We start from the raw sequence: 16459 nt of genomic DNA on the forward strand, positions 1-16459 counted from the left end.
CACACACACACACACACACACACACACACACACACACACACACACACACCAGCTGGCCCTAACGCTCTGTGCCAAGTACACAGGTCACAGGCAGGAAGGCTGGAAGAGGGACTTCTCCCAGTGCAGGCGCCTTCAGTTTTGCTTCAGAGGTGACTAGAGGTCTAGGCCCCGAGTCAGCTGCTTGGATACAGTTCCAATTGTACTTCTCGGAAGTGAACACCAAAATACCACTAAAGGCAGAGGAGAGGGACCACGTACCCCACTTGCAAATAAGCATTCCCTGTGAAGTGTCCCACTTTATCTTAATTGTGTGTATGAACACTCTATTTCATAATGTAGCTGTTTTATCAAAAAAGGTCATCCCCTGACTCCAAACCATTTCAGTAAAACTGATGTTTCAGAAAAGGCAGGCTTTTTAACTTGCAGGTTGGTATTCCCTGGTAATCACTGCTTACTTGGGAGGAGAAAACTTGGTTGTAAGGAAATGTGACTTGGCAAGGGGGAAAGGTTGGAAGTCCAACCGTGGCTTGTCTCTGCTCAGGGTACTTGAGAAGGAAGAACCTGGGTGTGCGGGCGGAGCTGAAGGCCTGTGGCGGGGTGCCATGGGAAGAGGGGTTCCAGCTGGAGGGAAAGGAGGGTGTACCTGCTGGGAGATGGGGCTTGATTCAGCACACGAGAGTGACGAGAACTCTCTCTACACTGCCTTTAAGCCAAATGAGGCCAAGGGGGCTGGAGCGGGGGTGACAAAAACCTGCACTGAAAATTCCCACTTGGTAATACACAACCCAGCCTTCTTGTTGTGACAAGACCCAGAAAACCGGCAGAAATCACCCAAATAATTCAGGTTCCATCAGATCCTTTAGTGACTATTTTGGAAACTCAGGCAATTTGAGTTCAAAAATACTGATTTCAACTTTTAATCAGATCTCTTTGGTCCTTTTTTTTTAAAGTCATTTCCTTTCTACCTCTTCAATCATTTTTTTCATTTCCACAGCACTGAATTATGGATTTGAAGTGCTGGATAACCTCATGTACTAAAAATATCCCTGTATTTTGAACTTTTAACTCTTTCTCCAACCCCATCTTCACGCCACCCATCTTACTTCGTGGAGCCACATTTTCACAAATGTATAATTGGACTTTTAGAGACTATCTACAAAGCCCTACTGTGCCCCCCACTATTTCATGCTGCAATATAAATAAAGTGGGGTTTTATTAGCAGGTAGGGAAAAAATTCTGACTGCCCTTCAGGATTATTTCAGATCCTTCCAGATAAAGTGATGCTATTTGGGTATACAATATCACGGGGGCTGGCTTTCCTGAGTAAGTTCAAAGCAGCCATTGAGGGACTACCTGAAGGATGCATCTTAATTAACTGCTCCTGGTTGATCATAGGGGCACTTTTTCTTGAGCTACCACGACAAGAGAATGACAAGCACAGTCAGTAACAATAAAATTGGTCATCGGAGAGATATGTGCCTGCTGTGGATCTGGGGATGTGTCCGGTAGAAGTATGTTTGTTGCTGGGCAGCTTTCACAGAACTCAGAAGCCGCTACATACACGCCGTCACATACACACAGGGGGAAGGGATGAGTTTCCACGGGGGATGGCAGGCCTTCATGTGTCCTCTTCTTCACTGGCACCGCTGCAGAGGAAAGGAGAACCAGGTGAGTTAAGACATCAAAGAAGGGAGCAGCCTAGTCTACTGGCTGAAGACACAAGCTCTGTTCTCAGACCTACCCGGATCCTGGTCCTAACCCTACCTCTGTTGGCCCATTGGCTATGGGCAAGTTACTTAGCTTCTCTAAGTTCTGATTTCTTTATTTGACTCCAGGGATAATTTTGATAGTAAGATATACTTCCTTGGGTCACTGGAGAATTAAATCAGAGGATACATGTAAAATGTACAATGCCTGGTACATGGCAAGTGAATATCTATAAAGGCACAGGTGAGGGTCATAATATTTTTTAAGCTTACTTGACAAAATAAAGAGCTGGTAAAAATCAGGAGTTTGACTTCCGCGTAGCCTGAAACCCTCTATTGTTAGGAGAGAGAAACGGGAGAAACTACCGCTTGGCACTCCCAACAGAGCTTCTCACTTGGAATCAAGCCAAGGTTTCAATTCCTGCCCAGGACAGCCACAGGATTCAAATGTCACCTCTTTAGAGAAGGTATTCTATCTAAGTAGGATTCCCTGATTATTCTCCATTTTATTTCATTAATTGTCCTTATTACATCCTACACATTGTCTGCTATTTACTCTCCCCTCTACCTCCAACTAGAGCGTAAAAACGTAGCAACACTGTTTATCAGCACCAGCACTAGGATTAGTAGAGAAGTGTTAGTGTTACTAGTAGAGAAGTGTTCAATAAATTGTTGTTTTCAAAAAGGGAGAACTCAAAGCAAGAGGAAGGGAGGGAAGGAGGGAGCTGAAAGGAATAGTCAGTCATGATTGCCCTGGCCAGGGCGTCCAAAACGTCAGTGGTATTTCAGTGGCCAAAACGTGAGCTATGAGTCCCAGGGGCATGGCCAGGACCACGGGTGCCTAAGGTTAGAGCCTCCCTAGCTTGGTCCTGCTGATCCAGGGATTGGGGTGGGGAAAAGGCAGGGCCAGACAGGGAAAGGGGCAGAAGCGAGCACACTGAGAAGGACAAAAGCAGCAAACTTGCCCAGTTTCTCCTCCTCCACTTCTAGAGGCCACTGTCCTTAAAGGTTAAGTAAGAGCCAACTTGATCAAGTGCCTACTGTGTGCTGGGGACACTGAGCTGAGTGCTCCGTTTTCTACTGCTCCTCACCACAATCCCAGGATGTAGGGACTGGTGTTGTTATCCCCACTTGGCAGATGAAGAAAGTAAAGCTGAGACAGAAAATCCTCAGTCACCAGTAAGGTCTGTGTCCTTAAAACTCAAGGATGAGTTCTGGCTGGATAAAGTCTGAAGTAATCAAGTGGGGGTGTTTGGAAGGGAGGAAAACTCTCCTTCCTCTGGTAGAGACAGGAGCTGGAGAAGAGGGAAGGCCTGGGGTGCATCAGCTCCCAGCTATGACAGAGAAATTTTTTATCTCACAAGGGATTATCTCTGTTTATATAAAATCTGCTTTTTTTTGCATCCATTTGGGATAGACTTTAAGGGAAAATATCCTAGGCCAACAGACTTGTAGTACTTCTGCTACAGGCGAAAACATTTCAAAATATCCTAGGCCAATAGACTTGTAGTACTTCTGCTACAGGCGAGCCTGAAATGAATGGAAGTATGCTCTAGGAGCCAAAAGAACCAACTCAGCAACCTTCACGATCCAAAGCTCTGCCCTACTTCCATTCCCTCTTCCTGCCTGGTGTCCAATCACAGAATGAAGGGTGCATGCTGGGAAGGGCTGGACAGTGTACTGTCACTAAAAAAGCAGTGTTTGGTGGCATCTGTCCCAAAGGGAACAAAGGGTCTTTTATGAAAGTGTCTCACCAGAATCAAGGCACAGTTGGAATTGGCGCCATAGTCTCCCCTTTGGTATTATATCCAAAGCAAGCTCTATTGTTCTCTTGTCAATTTCCCTCCAGATACGGGAGGTCCAGCATGATGACTGTGCCCTCTCCTTAAGCTGCAGTTCACTTTTCAGCATTCTTGAGATGCACAGTTTAAAGGGTTCATGAACCTACTTAAATTGTACACAAAATTTTGTGTGTGTGTGTTCCTTTGTTTGAGAAAGGCCATAATTTTCATCATAGTCACAAAAAGGTCAACAACCCTTCCCCCCCAAACTGAGTATAATAAAACTGAGAATAAATTAAGTGTTTTCCTAGTTGCCAGGTTCTCTACTCTAAGACCTGTAGAGTTGGCTTGGGGAAAAGATCAGAAGTCCTGACTGATAAAATCTTTTCTCATGACCCTCAAAGAGATCTGTTCTTGAGTCTGATAAAGTTCATCAGATGGTTTAAAAGCATGAGATCTTGGGATTCTGGAGAATCACTGATTCTTTCATTTGCTAAACATTTATTGACTACTATGATGCTAGGCACAACAATGAATGATGGACACAGTCCTTGCCCTCCCAGACTTTACAGCCTAGTAGGGGAGGGGGGAGGGAGGGAGAGAGAGAGGAGGGGGAGGGGGGAAGGGGAGGGAAGGAGAGAGGGAGGGAAAAAGAGAAATGGTGGGGGAGAGAATTATTTTCCCACAACTGGCATCTTCAAATACAGCATATTCGTTTTCATAATTAACTAGCAAACTGCTTTTCACAATAATGAAGAAGAAAAAGGATCTTAAGTGAATGGGTAACAGAACTTTGCTCACCCTATGTGTGGTCTCTCCTGGAGGGTTACACAATATAATTAGTATGAGACAGCATCTCCCAAATGCTTCTTCACTTTGTATATAAGCTGGTCTGTGTTCGTAAGATTTTATCTTAAATAGTCTACAAAAGTCTTTACTTTCTCCAAGGGAAGTAACACAGCCTTCTACCTCAGCCACTTACCATCCTCCTCTGAAACATCTACCAGCCATATTTAGATTTATAATTGGATCAGTACTCAGATGTTACTGAAATTCTTTCTACTGTGTTGTCGTTGAGGTCACTGTTGCTGTTGTGAGAATGAACTAATGGTGTTAGAAAGACAGCCCATTCATGTTAACTGTACTGGAATTAAAATTAAAAACTTCACTAAAAGCAAAGAGAAAGAATGAAGGACAGCCCACTCTGTAGTAGGTATTTACTGACGAGAGAGGCAGTATTATATAATGGCTCTGAGGTCACCAAGACTGAACTAGGTTCAAATCTCTGCTCTGGCACTGATGAGCTGTGGAACCTTGGGTGAGTTACTCACCCTCTCTGAGTCTCCGTTTCCTCATGGTAATTCTATCTATCTTATAGGTTTATTGTGAAAGTTCTATTTACTTCATGCAGTATAAATGATTAAACATGGGGACTCTCTTCTTCAACCCACCTTCCTTCTTATCCTGAATCAGCAGCTCCTCCTCCTGACTTCTCTTCAGTGTTCCTGGTCCTGGCATCTGAAACACTACCCTCTAGAGCAAATGTGTTCCTATCCCCAGATGCCCTTAGCTTTCTGGAGAGCAACAGTGCTCTTCTTTGCTTGCTTGGGGAGTGTTGTCTTTTGTTTTTTTTAATGACAACTCCAGACAAAATAAAACACAGGTACTGAAGAGAAAGAAAGGCTGAGTTCAATGGCTCTGACCCTTCCACCTGACAGGTCTCTGCCAAACCCTGGTGAGGACAAATATTGAGCGAAGCCTAGTTAACTGGCCTCCGTCATAGAGAGATGGGAGGTTGAGTGTGCTGTCGTATCTAAAAGCAGTGGTTTTAAAGCTGGGGCACATATATCTTTGTGGTATGTAATGACTTTCCAGGGGGTATGTGGGCATATGTAATCTTAAGGAAATACACGTTCAGATCCTTAAACTTCCAAATAGACTCCTTCTTACAACTGACCTTTCCAAGAACATGCCTGTGATCTATACGTTCTCTCAGCAGCCATTCCCATTTTCACAATCACCGTACTGCACTTCAGAAAAGAAATGCATACCTCTCCCCCTCCTGAATCTTACCAGGGGACAATTTAAAAATGCCTTCCTTCTAAGAGGAGTCCTATAAGAGCAGAGCAAGAAATATTTATTTTGCCCAGGCAATAAACTCTTGGCACAGCTGCGGGCTCCCGTCCGTCCACAGACGTTAAGAATTCACATTCAGAAGTCAGACGGTGGTCATGAGGTATGTACCAATAAGTCTGAGTTGAAAAAATGAAATCAGACTTGGGTCTGACAAAAAGCTAGACTGATTTGGCTGGATGGTTTGACCATAAAAACCTTTGCCAATTAGATTATATAGTGAATCTTATCTGTACATTTAATAGGTAGTGCCAAAGCTTTGCCAAAAACTTATGTAAAGCTCATACCACGTAATATGTCAGATATCACACCCTTTTCAACTATCTCCACTTAATTTGTCATTTCGGGAGTTAACTTTAAAATGGGAAAGGAGGCATGCAGTTTTTTCTAAATTTTAGGGGGCATAAGAACACAAAGTTTAGCTGAGGAACTGAAGGCTCCCAAATCCTGACTGGGAGAGTGGTGTGCCATTTACCACTTCCCTGGCCGGGGGCTGGGGTCGGGGCACACTGTGGGGGGTGGCGCGCGGGATGGGACTAGGGAGCCCCAGCCAGCAGCCAGCCGACACACCGAGTCACACATGTGGCCCACAGCTGCCACACGGTCGGATGAGGAATGCTGCGAAGCTGAGAAGCTGTTAGAGGTATGCCACGGCCCCCGTCACATCCAGCCCCCAGACACCTGCTGACAAAGCGGCTGCGATGGAGGCGTGTTTCCTTGCCTGGCAATTTTCCAGCCAGTCCACACAGATAGGCAACTCAGCCTTTCCACTTCTTCCCCGGAGATGGCAGCTTATGAGAGGACATTAATAAATGAGGTGGAAGGCACTCTGACCTCGCAAGTTTAATAGTTTCTTTTCCTGAGAATGTCATACAACTTAATTTGATTTGGCATCACTCCTATCTCCTGAGTCTTTGGCTCTTTATTAATTCATTATTGCTGTAAAAGGATTATTCAACTCAAGAGGATAGAGAAATTAAGAGGTATCAACCAGGGAGGAAGGTTAGATTCGAAAAGATAGATTTAGTATTCTCCCAGAATGCAGCCACGCGGGTCTTGTCAAGGAGCTCACGGGCAGTGTCCGTTCACCATCCAAGGCTGTGGCCACCCACTGCTGGGAGGCGTGCAGTCAGTCTGCCTTCGGGGATGGACCACCCGCCCCGACCCAGAGACACTCCTCCACCAGACGGAGCAGAGCTGCTACTTCTGTGTCCCCCATCACCTGCCCCAGCAGCCCAGCCTGCCAGCGAGGGGGTCACGGTGCTGGAAGGACTCAGAACTTCTATCTGTAGCTGCCGCCTAGGGAACTAAGTGAGGTCTAAGTATAAAATAAGGCGAAATGTCCTCCATTTATCCCGGGTTAACTGAGAAAACACGAGAGGACTTCAAAGCTTTAGTCCTGGCTTTGCTGGTGACTCTGGGAAATCAGGATGTGTCGCATTACAAGTAAAATTTAGGAAAATTCCAAACCAGACAAAAGCTAATAAGCTCCTTTCTGACTTACATACTTGCTAATTCACTGGCTCTCATCTGCTTTTGTTGTGCACCCTTCTCCCTGTTCCTCCCCAACTCAATCTGAAGGCTGGCCTAAGTGGTCATGGTTCTTTCACCTCTTTCTCTGGCAGGGCCCAAACCCCAGGTTGATCAGGACCTAGTACAGAGCCAAGAGCAAAAGTCTGTTGGGAGCAAAAGCCCCATGAGCCCATGAGCCCATGAGCCTCAAAAGCCTCATTTATTGTGGGTCTTAAAAAGTCTCAGGTAGCTCCAGCCCGGCCGCATCTTCCTTCTCAAATCACAGGAAAGACAGGGAGAAGGACCCTTCTCTCCACATTGCATTCTACTTTATCCCATGAACCTTCTTTTCAATAATAACCATTATTCACAGAGGGCTGACTTAATGTTCTGTGCACTGTGCTAAGCCGTTTATATAGCACAATCTCACAACCCCTAAGAGTGGCTTTTGGATGGGTATTATTATTATTATCTGCATTCTACAGATGAAAAAAGTGAGGCCAAGCAAAGGTGCACAACTTCCTCAGGGTACACAGCTGCTAAATGGTAGATCTAGACTATGCAGACTCCAGAACCCTCCAAGAGGAAACCGGACTTGGATAAGGGGTATGACATGGGCCTGTATCTTTTGACCCCTGGTTACCCAGTGAATAAGTGACAGCCATTAAGTCCTCTAAGGCTCAATTTTTTCATCTGAAAAATGGGATAAGTAATACCTACCTCCAAGGGTTGTTATGATGAGAATGGAAGGTACACACAAATTCTTTTTAAGACAAAACAATGCTAGGTAATGACAGGACTGCTACAGAAGGAGAAGGCAACCAACCCTGGGTTTGTCTCTCAGCTCTCCAGCTGCCTCTGCCTTACAAATCCACGTAGGCGCTTCTGAGAGGGGCTTGGGGCTCCAGCTTGGCCTCAGGTCCACACTGGACCTCACTGCCAAGATTGATCTCCATGTACCTTGCAACCTGTTTACTGTGTTTACAGGGGGCTACCCTTCTTGCACCCCACAAGGGCTAAGTGGGTGGTGGCCTGTTTCTATGGAAGATGGAAGGGTACCCAAGGGTCTGTTCAGACAGTGTGCTTCTATAGGGAGACACTTGAACAGAAGTAACAGGCAGGCTTCCTAGCCTGCCAACGTCTCATCTGCTCTCAGAACTGCCTTCTTGGGTGCCTGGGTGGCTCAATCGTTAAGCATCTGCCTTCGGCTCAGGTCATGATCCCAGGGTCTTGGGATCGAGCCCCGCATCGGGCTCCCTGCTCCATGGAAGCCTGCTTCTCCCTCTCCTACTCCCCCTGCTTGTGTTCCTGCTCTTGCTCTCTCTCCGTCAAATAAATAAATAAAATCTTACGAAAAAAAAAATAACTGCCTTCTTTAGGATCGAGTCTCCTATTGCTGCTACTGGATTTATAATGGAATCATTTCCAACTTTTTTTTTTAATTCAGAAAGTAACATTTTATTTTTTGCTGATCTGTACTTTCTGTAACAAGCAAGTACTGCTTCCATGAAAAGAAAAATCCATAGCATTATGCATCAGTGATAATTACCATTAACACTGAAATATATTTATCTATACCCACCTCATGCACATATAAAAATATATATTTTGCAGACTCTTTCATAATCTGCTTTTTCCACTCAACTAGCAATCATAAATACCTTTCCTTATTAAGAAATATTGTGATTCATGACTGAATTGTATGGACTTACCGTACCCACTACTGGATATTTAAATTATTTCTACCTTTTCATTTATTACCCACACCTCTGTGACACATATCCATGTGGATGAGTCTTTAGGTTCATCCTTAATTATTTCCAAAGGGAGTGGGAAGGGAAACGCCTGGGTCATTAACCTTTCTACAGCAACTTTAGATCTACAGAAAAATTACAAAGATAGCGTCAAGGGTTCCAACATGTAGTTTCCTCTACTATTAACATCTTATGTTAGTAAAGTACGTTTGTTACAATGAGCCAATATTGGTATGCTAGCATTAATTGAGGTATTTTATTCAGATTTCTTTAGTTTTCCCCTGATGCTCTCATGCCGGTCCAGATTCTACCCAAGAACCACACACTACATTTAGTCATCATGTCTCCTTCATCTCTTCTTGGCTGCGACAGTTTCTCAGATTCCTTATTTTTGATTACCCTGACAGTTTTGAGGAGTACTGGGCAGAGATTTTGTAGAGTGTCCCTTGGTTGGGATTTGTCTGATGTTTTTGTCCTGATTAGGCCATGGTTACAGGCCTTTTGAGAGGGAACTACAGAGGGACCCTACCATTCTCAACACATCATAGCCAGGACATGCCCTATCAGTCTGACCTAGCACTGTAGATGCTGACCTTGATCGCTTGGCCCAGGCTGTGCTTGTTAGCATTTCTCACTGGAAAGTTACTCTTTCCCTGCTTCCCAAACTGTACGTTTTGGAAGGCAGTCAATCTGAGCAAACCACACCTATGGAGTGAGGAGCTGTTCTCCCCATCATGGAGGGTAGAATATTTGCATACATTATTGTAAATTCTTCTGAACAGGAGATCTGTCTCTTCTCCTTTATTCAATAGTTTACTTGTTAACACTATGGACTCATGGATGTTTATTTTTACACTTTGGGTCATAACCCAATACTACTCTATTTATTGTTGCTCAAATTGTTCAGCTTTGGCCTTTGGGAGCTCTTTTCATCAGTTCCTATGGCCCCAGACATATCCTCATCAGCGTGGGGTTTGCAGGGGGTTTGTTTTGAGTACTTTCCTTACTTTCTGGCACTACAAAATGCTCTGGGCTCATCGTGTAGATTTCCTTCCCCAGTCCTAGAATCAGATATTTCTCCAACAAGCAAAGGAGATGTACTTTTAAAGGTATTTGATGTATTATTGTTAAGTTGCCCTTGAGACATCACCTCATACTGATATACAATCCTGAGAGTGCCCCCTTTCCCCACACCCTTGCCGACACTAGGCAGCTGCAAAGTGTCTGTGGGGATGGGGCGTATGTTTGTGTGTGTGTGTCTCCTCTCTGAAATAACTTCCATGTTATTATTCGGGTTCCCATTGAACTTCAAGAGGAAGATGCCATGGGGCCATTTCTCTTTCTGTGGGCCTTCCTCAACCTCCCTTCCTTCCTCCAGCACAGCGGGATTTCACCTGACAACCTCCTGTGGTGAGGGCTGGAAAGGAAATTTTCCTAAACCCCTATTAGAGCCCAGACAACTCCAGGGGGTGGAGGAATCAGAAGCAGAAAATAGCCCAACGGCTTACCTTCCCTGCTCCCTACACCTTCAGGAAACCCCTCCCCCCACCACCCAGTTTTCTCATTTTTTCTTGGCAAGTGAATAATGGAAATCCAATCTCTCTCAAGCAGCTTCCTTCCAAAGAAATCTTAAACGTAAGATTTAATAAAATGCTGGACTTCAAATTTCCTGTTGCCTCAGCTGCTGTATCTTACAGGTTACCAAAGGGAGAGGGAGAAAGGATCAATAAATAAATACACACTTGACACTAATCTCTAATCTCTGTCTGAATAGTAGGCTTTTTTTTTTAAAGTATTCCAGATTAGTTCTCAGTAGTTTCGAGTCCCACGGTGACCTTGAATTGAAGTCCGGAAGTTGGAAACTGGAAGCAAACCAACTCTCAAGACCTCCTGCGACTATCTTATATTGCAGAGGGTTATACATATGGATTTGAGAGTTAGAAGCACCTAGGCTTGGGTCACAACTTTGCCATTTACTAACTGTGGGATTGTGAGCTCAGGGCTCCTACCTGGAAATGAAGACAATTTAGTGCCTACCTGGAAGAGGTGCAGAAAAGATTAAGTGGGGATGAGCATATATAGAGTGTCTGGCATATATACATACACACACACATACATACGTACTGAAAGTCAACATCTCGGTTCCTGAAAGCATCGTCAAGCCTGCAAGCCCCATTTTCTCAAAGAATGCCATTTATTATTATTATTATTATTAATTAATTAATTAATTTATTTATTTAAAATTGTGTCGACTGTTCTTGTACCTTTATTCTTTTTTTTTTTTTTTTTTTAAGATTCTATTTATTTGACAGAGACCTAGTGAGAGAGGGAACACAAGCAGGGGGAGTGGGAGAGGGAGAAGCAGGCTTCCCGCCGAGCAGGGAGCCCCCGATGTGGGGCTCGATCCCAGATCTGTGACCATAACCTGAGCCAAAGGCAGACAGTTAATGACTGAGCCACCCAGGCACCCCCGAATGCCATTTATTAACAGAAGAGAAGAGCTAACATTGACGTTACACAAGTGCTGGAGGCATCACACTGTCACTTGAACGGGCTCAAGATTCCTTCCCAAGCTTGTTCCTTTGGTGTTTGGTAACAGACCACTTATTAATAATGGCAGCAAACACCTACAGCTTATTCAGTACTTTCTATGTGCCAACGATTGCGCTCAAAACATTAGAAGCACCATCTCCCTTTCCCATCGGGTCCACAGCAAGTTCTGTCCCCTCCACTTCTCCACGGCCACCACCATCTCTTACTGGAATGACTGCCACTGCCTTCTGATCGGTCTGGTCTTCCTACTTGTACCCTTACTTCACTACTGTTCCGTTTTCAAGCTGCATTCAGAGTAATACTTCTTAAATGTGCAACCGATTATGCTGCGGCCCCACTTAAAAGTCTTTTAATGGCTTCCTACAGCCTTAGAAGAAAGCCTCTGGCCCCAAATCCCTACATGATTTGGCCCCTGCCTACCTCTCTAACCTATTTCGGGACACCTGCCAGTACACTGGCTTTCTTTCTGCTCCTCAAATAAGTAGAGCTTGTTCCTGCATGAAGGCCTTGGCATTTGCTATTCTGTTCCAGAAGCTCCTCCCCTCATGGCTTGGAATGACTGGCTGGCTCCTTAACATTCAGGTCTCAGCTTCAATGTCACCTTCTCTGAGGCCTCCCCTGACCAAACAGTCTCGAGCAGGCCCCCAGCCCTGCACTGTGGGGTCAGGCTGTGGTAGTCTTCACAGCACTTGAAATTATCTAAAGTTATTCTGAGATGCTAAGGGTCCTTAGGTATTTTGTCCCCTGCTACATCTCCAGTACTGGATAATGTGCCTGGCACCAGTGAAACCTCACCAAATATTTTTTGAATGAATGACTAAGTGAATTATCAAAACAACTCCTTAAGGTATTATTGTTCTAGAAGCCTTCCAAGCTTTCCCAGGCTAACTGTGGGCAGCTTGCTGGTCTTAGTAATACTGCCCAGGCATCTCGTGGACAGCTTATTTCTAGAGGCTCTATTTCTTTTCTAACTGTCACCACAATCACCAGGCACATATAACCACAAGGGGTGGGGAGAGGCAGCAGGTATGGATGAAAATGCTGTTATCATAAACAGGATTGCTCTTACAAAAGACTAAGCCTTACTGGTAAAGGCTGGGTGTGTCCGAGGAATGCTGTATCACTGAGGGCAAAGCAGAAGCAAGCTCAGGTCCAGCCCTTCCCAGGCAAGGAAATCTGAAGAACCAATTCACCTGCTGGAGGAAATGTTCTCATCTGGCTTCCTTATAAAACAGCTGCACGTTTGGCAACTTCCAGCCCTCCACAATCCAGCTGTGAGCTGTGCTCAAGGCAGGCTTGGGTTCTAAGACTTTAACCATCCGCCCTTCACCCTAATGGTCTGTGAAGGGAGGATGACACCCAGGCCAAGAAGGAAGTAAAGGGGTGGTTATCACTACCCCCCCTCCCTAGCAGAAAAGCCAGCTGAGGCGTGGGCGCGCATGTGGGAGAGCAGGGTCAGCTGGGGATGGTGAGGACAGTGGGACAAGCACACAACTGAGAACCGGAGACGTGGCTTCAAGACCCGGTCCAGCACACGTTAGCATATGACCTTCGGTGGGATGCCTCATTCATTCATTCATTCATTCATTCATTATGTGCAATTAGCCAACATATATTGTACATCATTAGTTTTTGAGGGATGCCTCTTTATTTTAATTTTTTTAAGATTTTATTTATTTATTTGAGAGAGAGAATGAGATAGAGACAGAGAGCACGAGAGGGCGGAGGGTCAGAGGGAGAAGCGGACTCCCCGCTGAGCAGGGAGCCCGATGCGAGACTCGATCCCAGGACTCCAGGATCATGACCTGAGCCGAAGGCAGTTGCCCAACCAACTGAGCCACCCAGGCGCCCCGAGGGATGCCTCTTTAAACGAAGGTTTCCACATGTGTAAAACATGAAATGAAGACAGTGATACATGGAAGGACTCACTAAATGGGTGCTATCATTATTATTCACTAGACTCTGAACTCATCACCTCACCAACATTTTCACATTCGGTTTTCATAGTCATAACCCTAACAGAATGAACACTCCATTTTACAGATGAAAAAACACGAGGAGCACAGAAGTGAAGTGACATCCCAAACTCCCACAGCTAGGCAGGGCTGGAACGACACCCGCGGCCTGGCCCATGTCCCTCCCCCTGGGCGGGGATCAGGAGGAGCCCTCAGTGGTGATGAAGGCCGCGCAGGAGGGCGCTTGTCTCATCAGCTTGGCTGCATTCCTCACTGCCAGTAGCAGAGGTGGGAACCTCTGTGAATCGCTAAAGATCATCCAAGGCCTTGGCAGACTCGAACCCCAGCTTGGACACCAATTACCAGAAAACTTCCTCCCTGCTATAGGGCATCCCAATAGTCCCTTTAAAAAAAAAAAAAAGGGTATGGCTAGATGTCTTCTGCGTTTACAACTGTGATCTGCCTGGGACATTCCTGTAGCCACCTGGCTGCAATGTAGTGGTTTCCCTCGGATTCTTGCTTTGGTTCTTGTGGGCTCTGGCACACCGTCCCAAGACACCGTCCCGAGGACTCAGGGCAGAAGGTCTCTGGGTCAGACACCAGTTTCAGTTTCAACCCTATCCTGAGGTGAGAGGCACCCACTTCTCACTCTTTTAATTAGGATGCAGAGAAACTCTTCCGAGGTTTCAGCTGATTCCCCCCACCGCCCCGCCACTAGAAGATACAAAATACGTGTTCAGTTGTGATGATGCTCCCTTGTCTGCCTACGGAGAACTGACGATGAAGGTAGTCTGATGGGTCCCTGCTCTGTCCTTGCCGCCTCCCGGGGTTCAGGGATTCAGCACCCCTTGGTGTGGTTATATTGTAAATGTCTTTGCTGCCTGAGCTCCTGGGAGGCTGACTCCGCTTCTCATACACCATTTTACCCCCAGTGTTTAGCACCACGCCTGGCACTTAGGAGGCATTTTGGTGGCTGTCACACAGGACCTCACACAACCTGCACTGGCCTAGGAGAAAGGAGTTAGCAGGTAAAGTGCAAGGTGGGGAAGACTGGCCTTCAAGGCAGTAACCATGACCAGCAGAAAAGCAGACTTTTCTCCTAAGAGCATGAGATCTATCTTCTTGGAAAACGCCTAAAGGAGGTTGTACAATCTGTTAGGATCATCCATGTTGGAGTGACACCAGGATTCCCATCTAGGCCCTTCTGAGCTGGGTGACTTTGGCACAGCTACTGAACCTCTGTACGCTTCAATCTGCTTGTCTATGACACGGGGTGTCATGCATTCATTCACTATTTCAGTGAACAAATGCTTATTGAGCACCCACAGGATATGAGACGCCGTCCTGGGCACTGGCATCACGGTAGCGAGCAAGTCTGACAAGGTCCCAATTCTCACGGAGCTTCACTTCTGGTGAAGGAGGCATCTAATAAACAAGGAAACGGATAATTTCAAATAGAGGAAAGTACTGTGGAGAAGGTAAAGCAGGATGCTGGACAGAGAACGATGGGCGTATGTGTGCTGAAGGGCAACCGAGACAGGAGAAAGACCAGAATGTCCCTGCTAGAGTGGACAGGAATACTAAATGAGCTCAAGTGTTTAGCTTGCTTACTACCAAGTAATGGACACTCTACCAAATTCAACTGTTTTTAGATTGCTCCCCATCCCTAAGCTGACTGCTTCTATCTTGCCTCACGACGGCTGAGCCCCCACTACATGCCAGGCAGGGGAAGCTCTCAGACTGGCAAAGAATGCAGCCAGTGCTCTATGAGAAGAGAAAGAGATGGTAAATTCCACCTGTAGAGTCAGCAAAGACTGCCACTCAATGTGGGCAGATGGATTGGAATGTTCCAGGAAGCCCATGAGGCGAGAAGGAGGGCGTGGCAGGTGGGGGGAGCAGCCTGAACAAAGTCCTGAAGACATGCGCCCGCTCAGCACGTCCAGGGAGCCGTGAGGCGCTCACAGCGGCTGCAGACATAGTGTGAGGGGGCGCCCCGAGAGACAGAGTATCTCCTGAGCAGCTCCCAATACTGCTCTCCAGGGGTCACGCTTGAAGCATCTCCTAGGAAGATGGGAGGCGTGTGGGCGGGACCGAGCAGGAGATGAGAAGGGCGTCAGGGCTCCATGTGGCATCTACTGCGCTGCCAGCATGGCACAGCGGGAACCAGGCCTATGTTTAAAACAGCCTGGGTTCCGTGTGGCATTCCCCGAGGCGGCCAGAGAAGCAAGAAAAGACATATCTCAGAGAAGCAAGAAAAGACAAACAGCCAGCGGTGGCTCAACATAAAGCCTGCGTGGGGGCCAGGCAGGCACCGGGCTGCTCCAATGTGACTGTGGAGCATCAGTGCAAGTCTGACTCTCAGCTTGGAAGGGTATCCGAGGCGCCCATGTATGATGCTGGGGTCTGGAGTGAGTGAATGCACTCCCAAGCACAGCCGAGGGCTCCTTCTTCGCCAAAGTCAGACTCACTTGTCCGAGAGTCTAAGGCCTACGCCAGGGACAGTGAGAGGGCTTGGAACTAGGGAGACAGTGAACTACAAGGAGATTTCTTGTGCCTCTCAGTAACTCAGGCACCCCCACCAGCTCACCTTCTGAGTGTAACTACGAAGCAGAGGTTTGTAAAAGGGAACCATTCAGATGGAGGTGGGGTTCCCTATTCATTACCCTGTCCTATCCCTGCCCTTGCAGTGAACATTCTTTCTAGGAGACCCCTCAGGAAATGCAGAAGGTAAGAAAGCTATCCCCACCCCACTCTTCCAAAACCTCGTGATACAGCCGATAGGTATGGGCTGTAGGAATCTGCCCGTACGGGTGCAGACAGCCAAGGAGATGAACATCTCAGCCACGCTTACCAGAGGCTCTCCCGGGATCCCACATCAGTTCTGTCAGATGACAGACAGGCACTAGCCTGGCCAGAAGAGAAGACCCAACACATGAACACACCAAACAGGAGAGAGCCCGAAACAAAGAGAGAAAAGAGGAAGGAACACTGCGGGTCTCCACCCTTCGCGTATCATCGCCCAATCTCAAGACGGAACAAAGCCCACTGCTCTGGATCAAAGGGCT

At 46.5% G+C, this 16459-nt stretch overlaps 1 protein-coding gene across 4 annotated transcripts in view; it reads right to left on the reverse strand.

The window, feature by feature from the left end:
* Positions 1-16459, reverse strand: part of TRIM44 (tripartite motif containing 44) — a 118320-nt gene that overhangs the window by 2973 nt on the left and 98888 nt on the right. For 2 of the 4 annotated variants that reach the window (XM_025878345.2, XM_025878347.2), the window contains one exon: positions 28-1646. In XM_025878345.2, the coding sequence (XP_025734130.1) occupies positions 1619-1646 (28 nt within the window). In that variant the 3' untranslated portion in view covers positions 28-1618. Of the gene's footprint in view, positions 1-17; positions 1647-13128; positions 14820-16459 lie in introns of those variants that run through there. The other 2 variants (XM_073904750.1, XM_073904751.1) reach the window with 2 other exon arrangements.

Source organism: Callorhinus ursinus, unplaced genomic scaffold (genome assembly GCF_003265705.2).
Source record: "Callorhinus ursinus isolate GAN/ISIS: 27379988/994484 unplaced genomic scaffold, GSC_fseal_2.0 scaffold21, whole genome shotgun sequence".
Classification (NCBI taxonomy): Eukaryota; Metazoa; Chordata; class Mammalia; order Carnivora; family Otariidae; genus Callorhinus; species Callorhinus ursinus.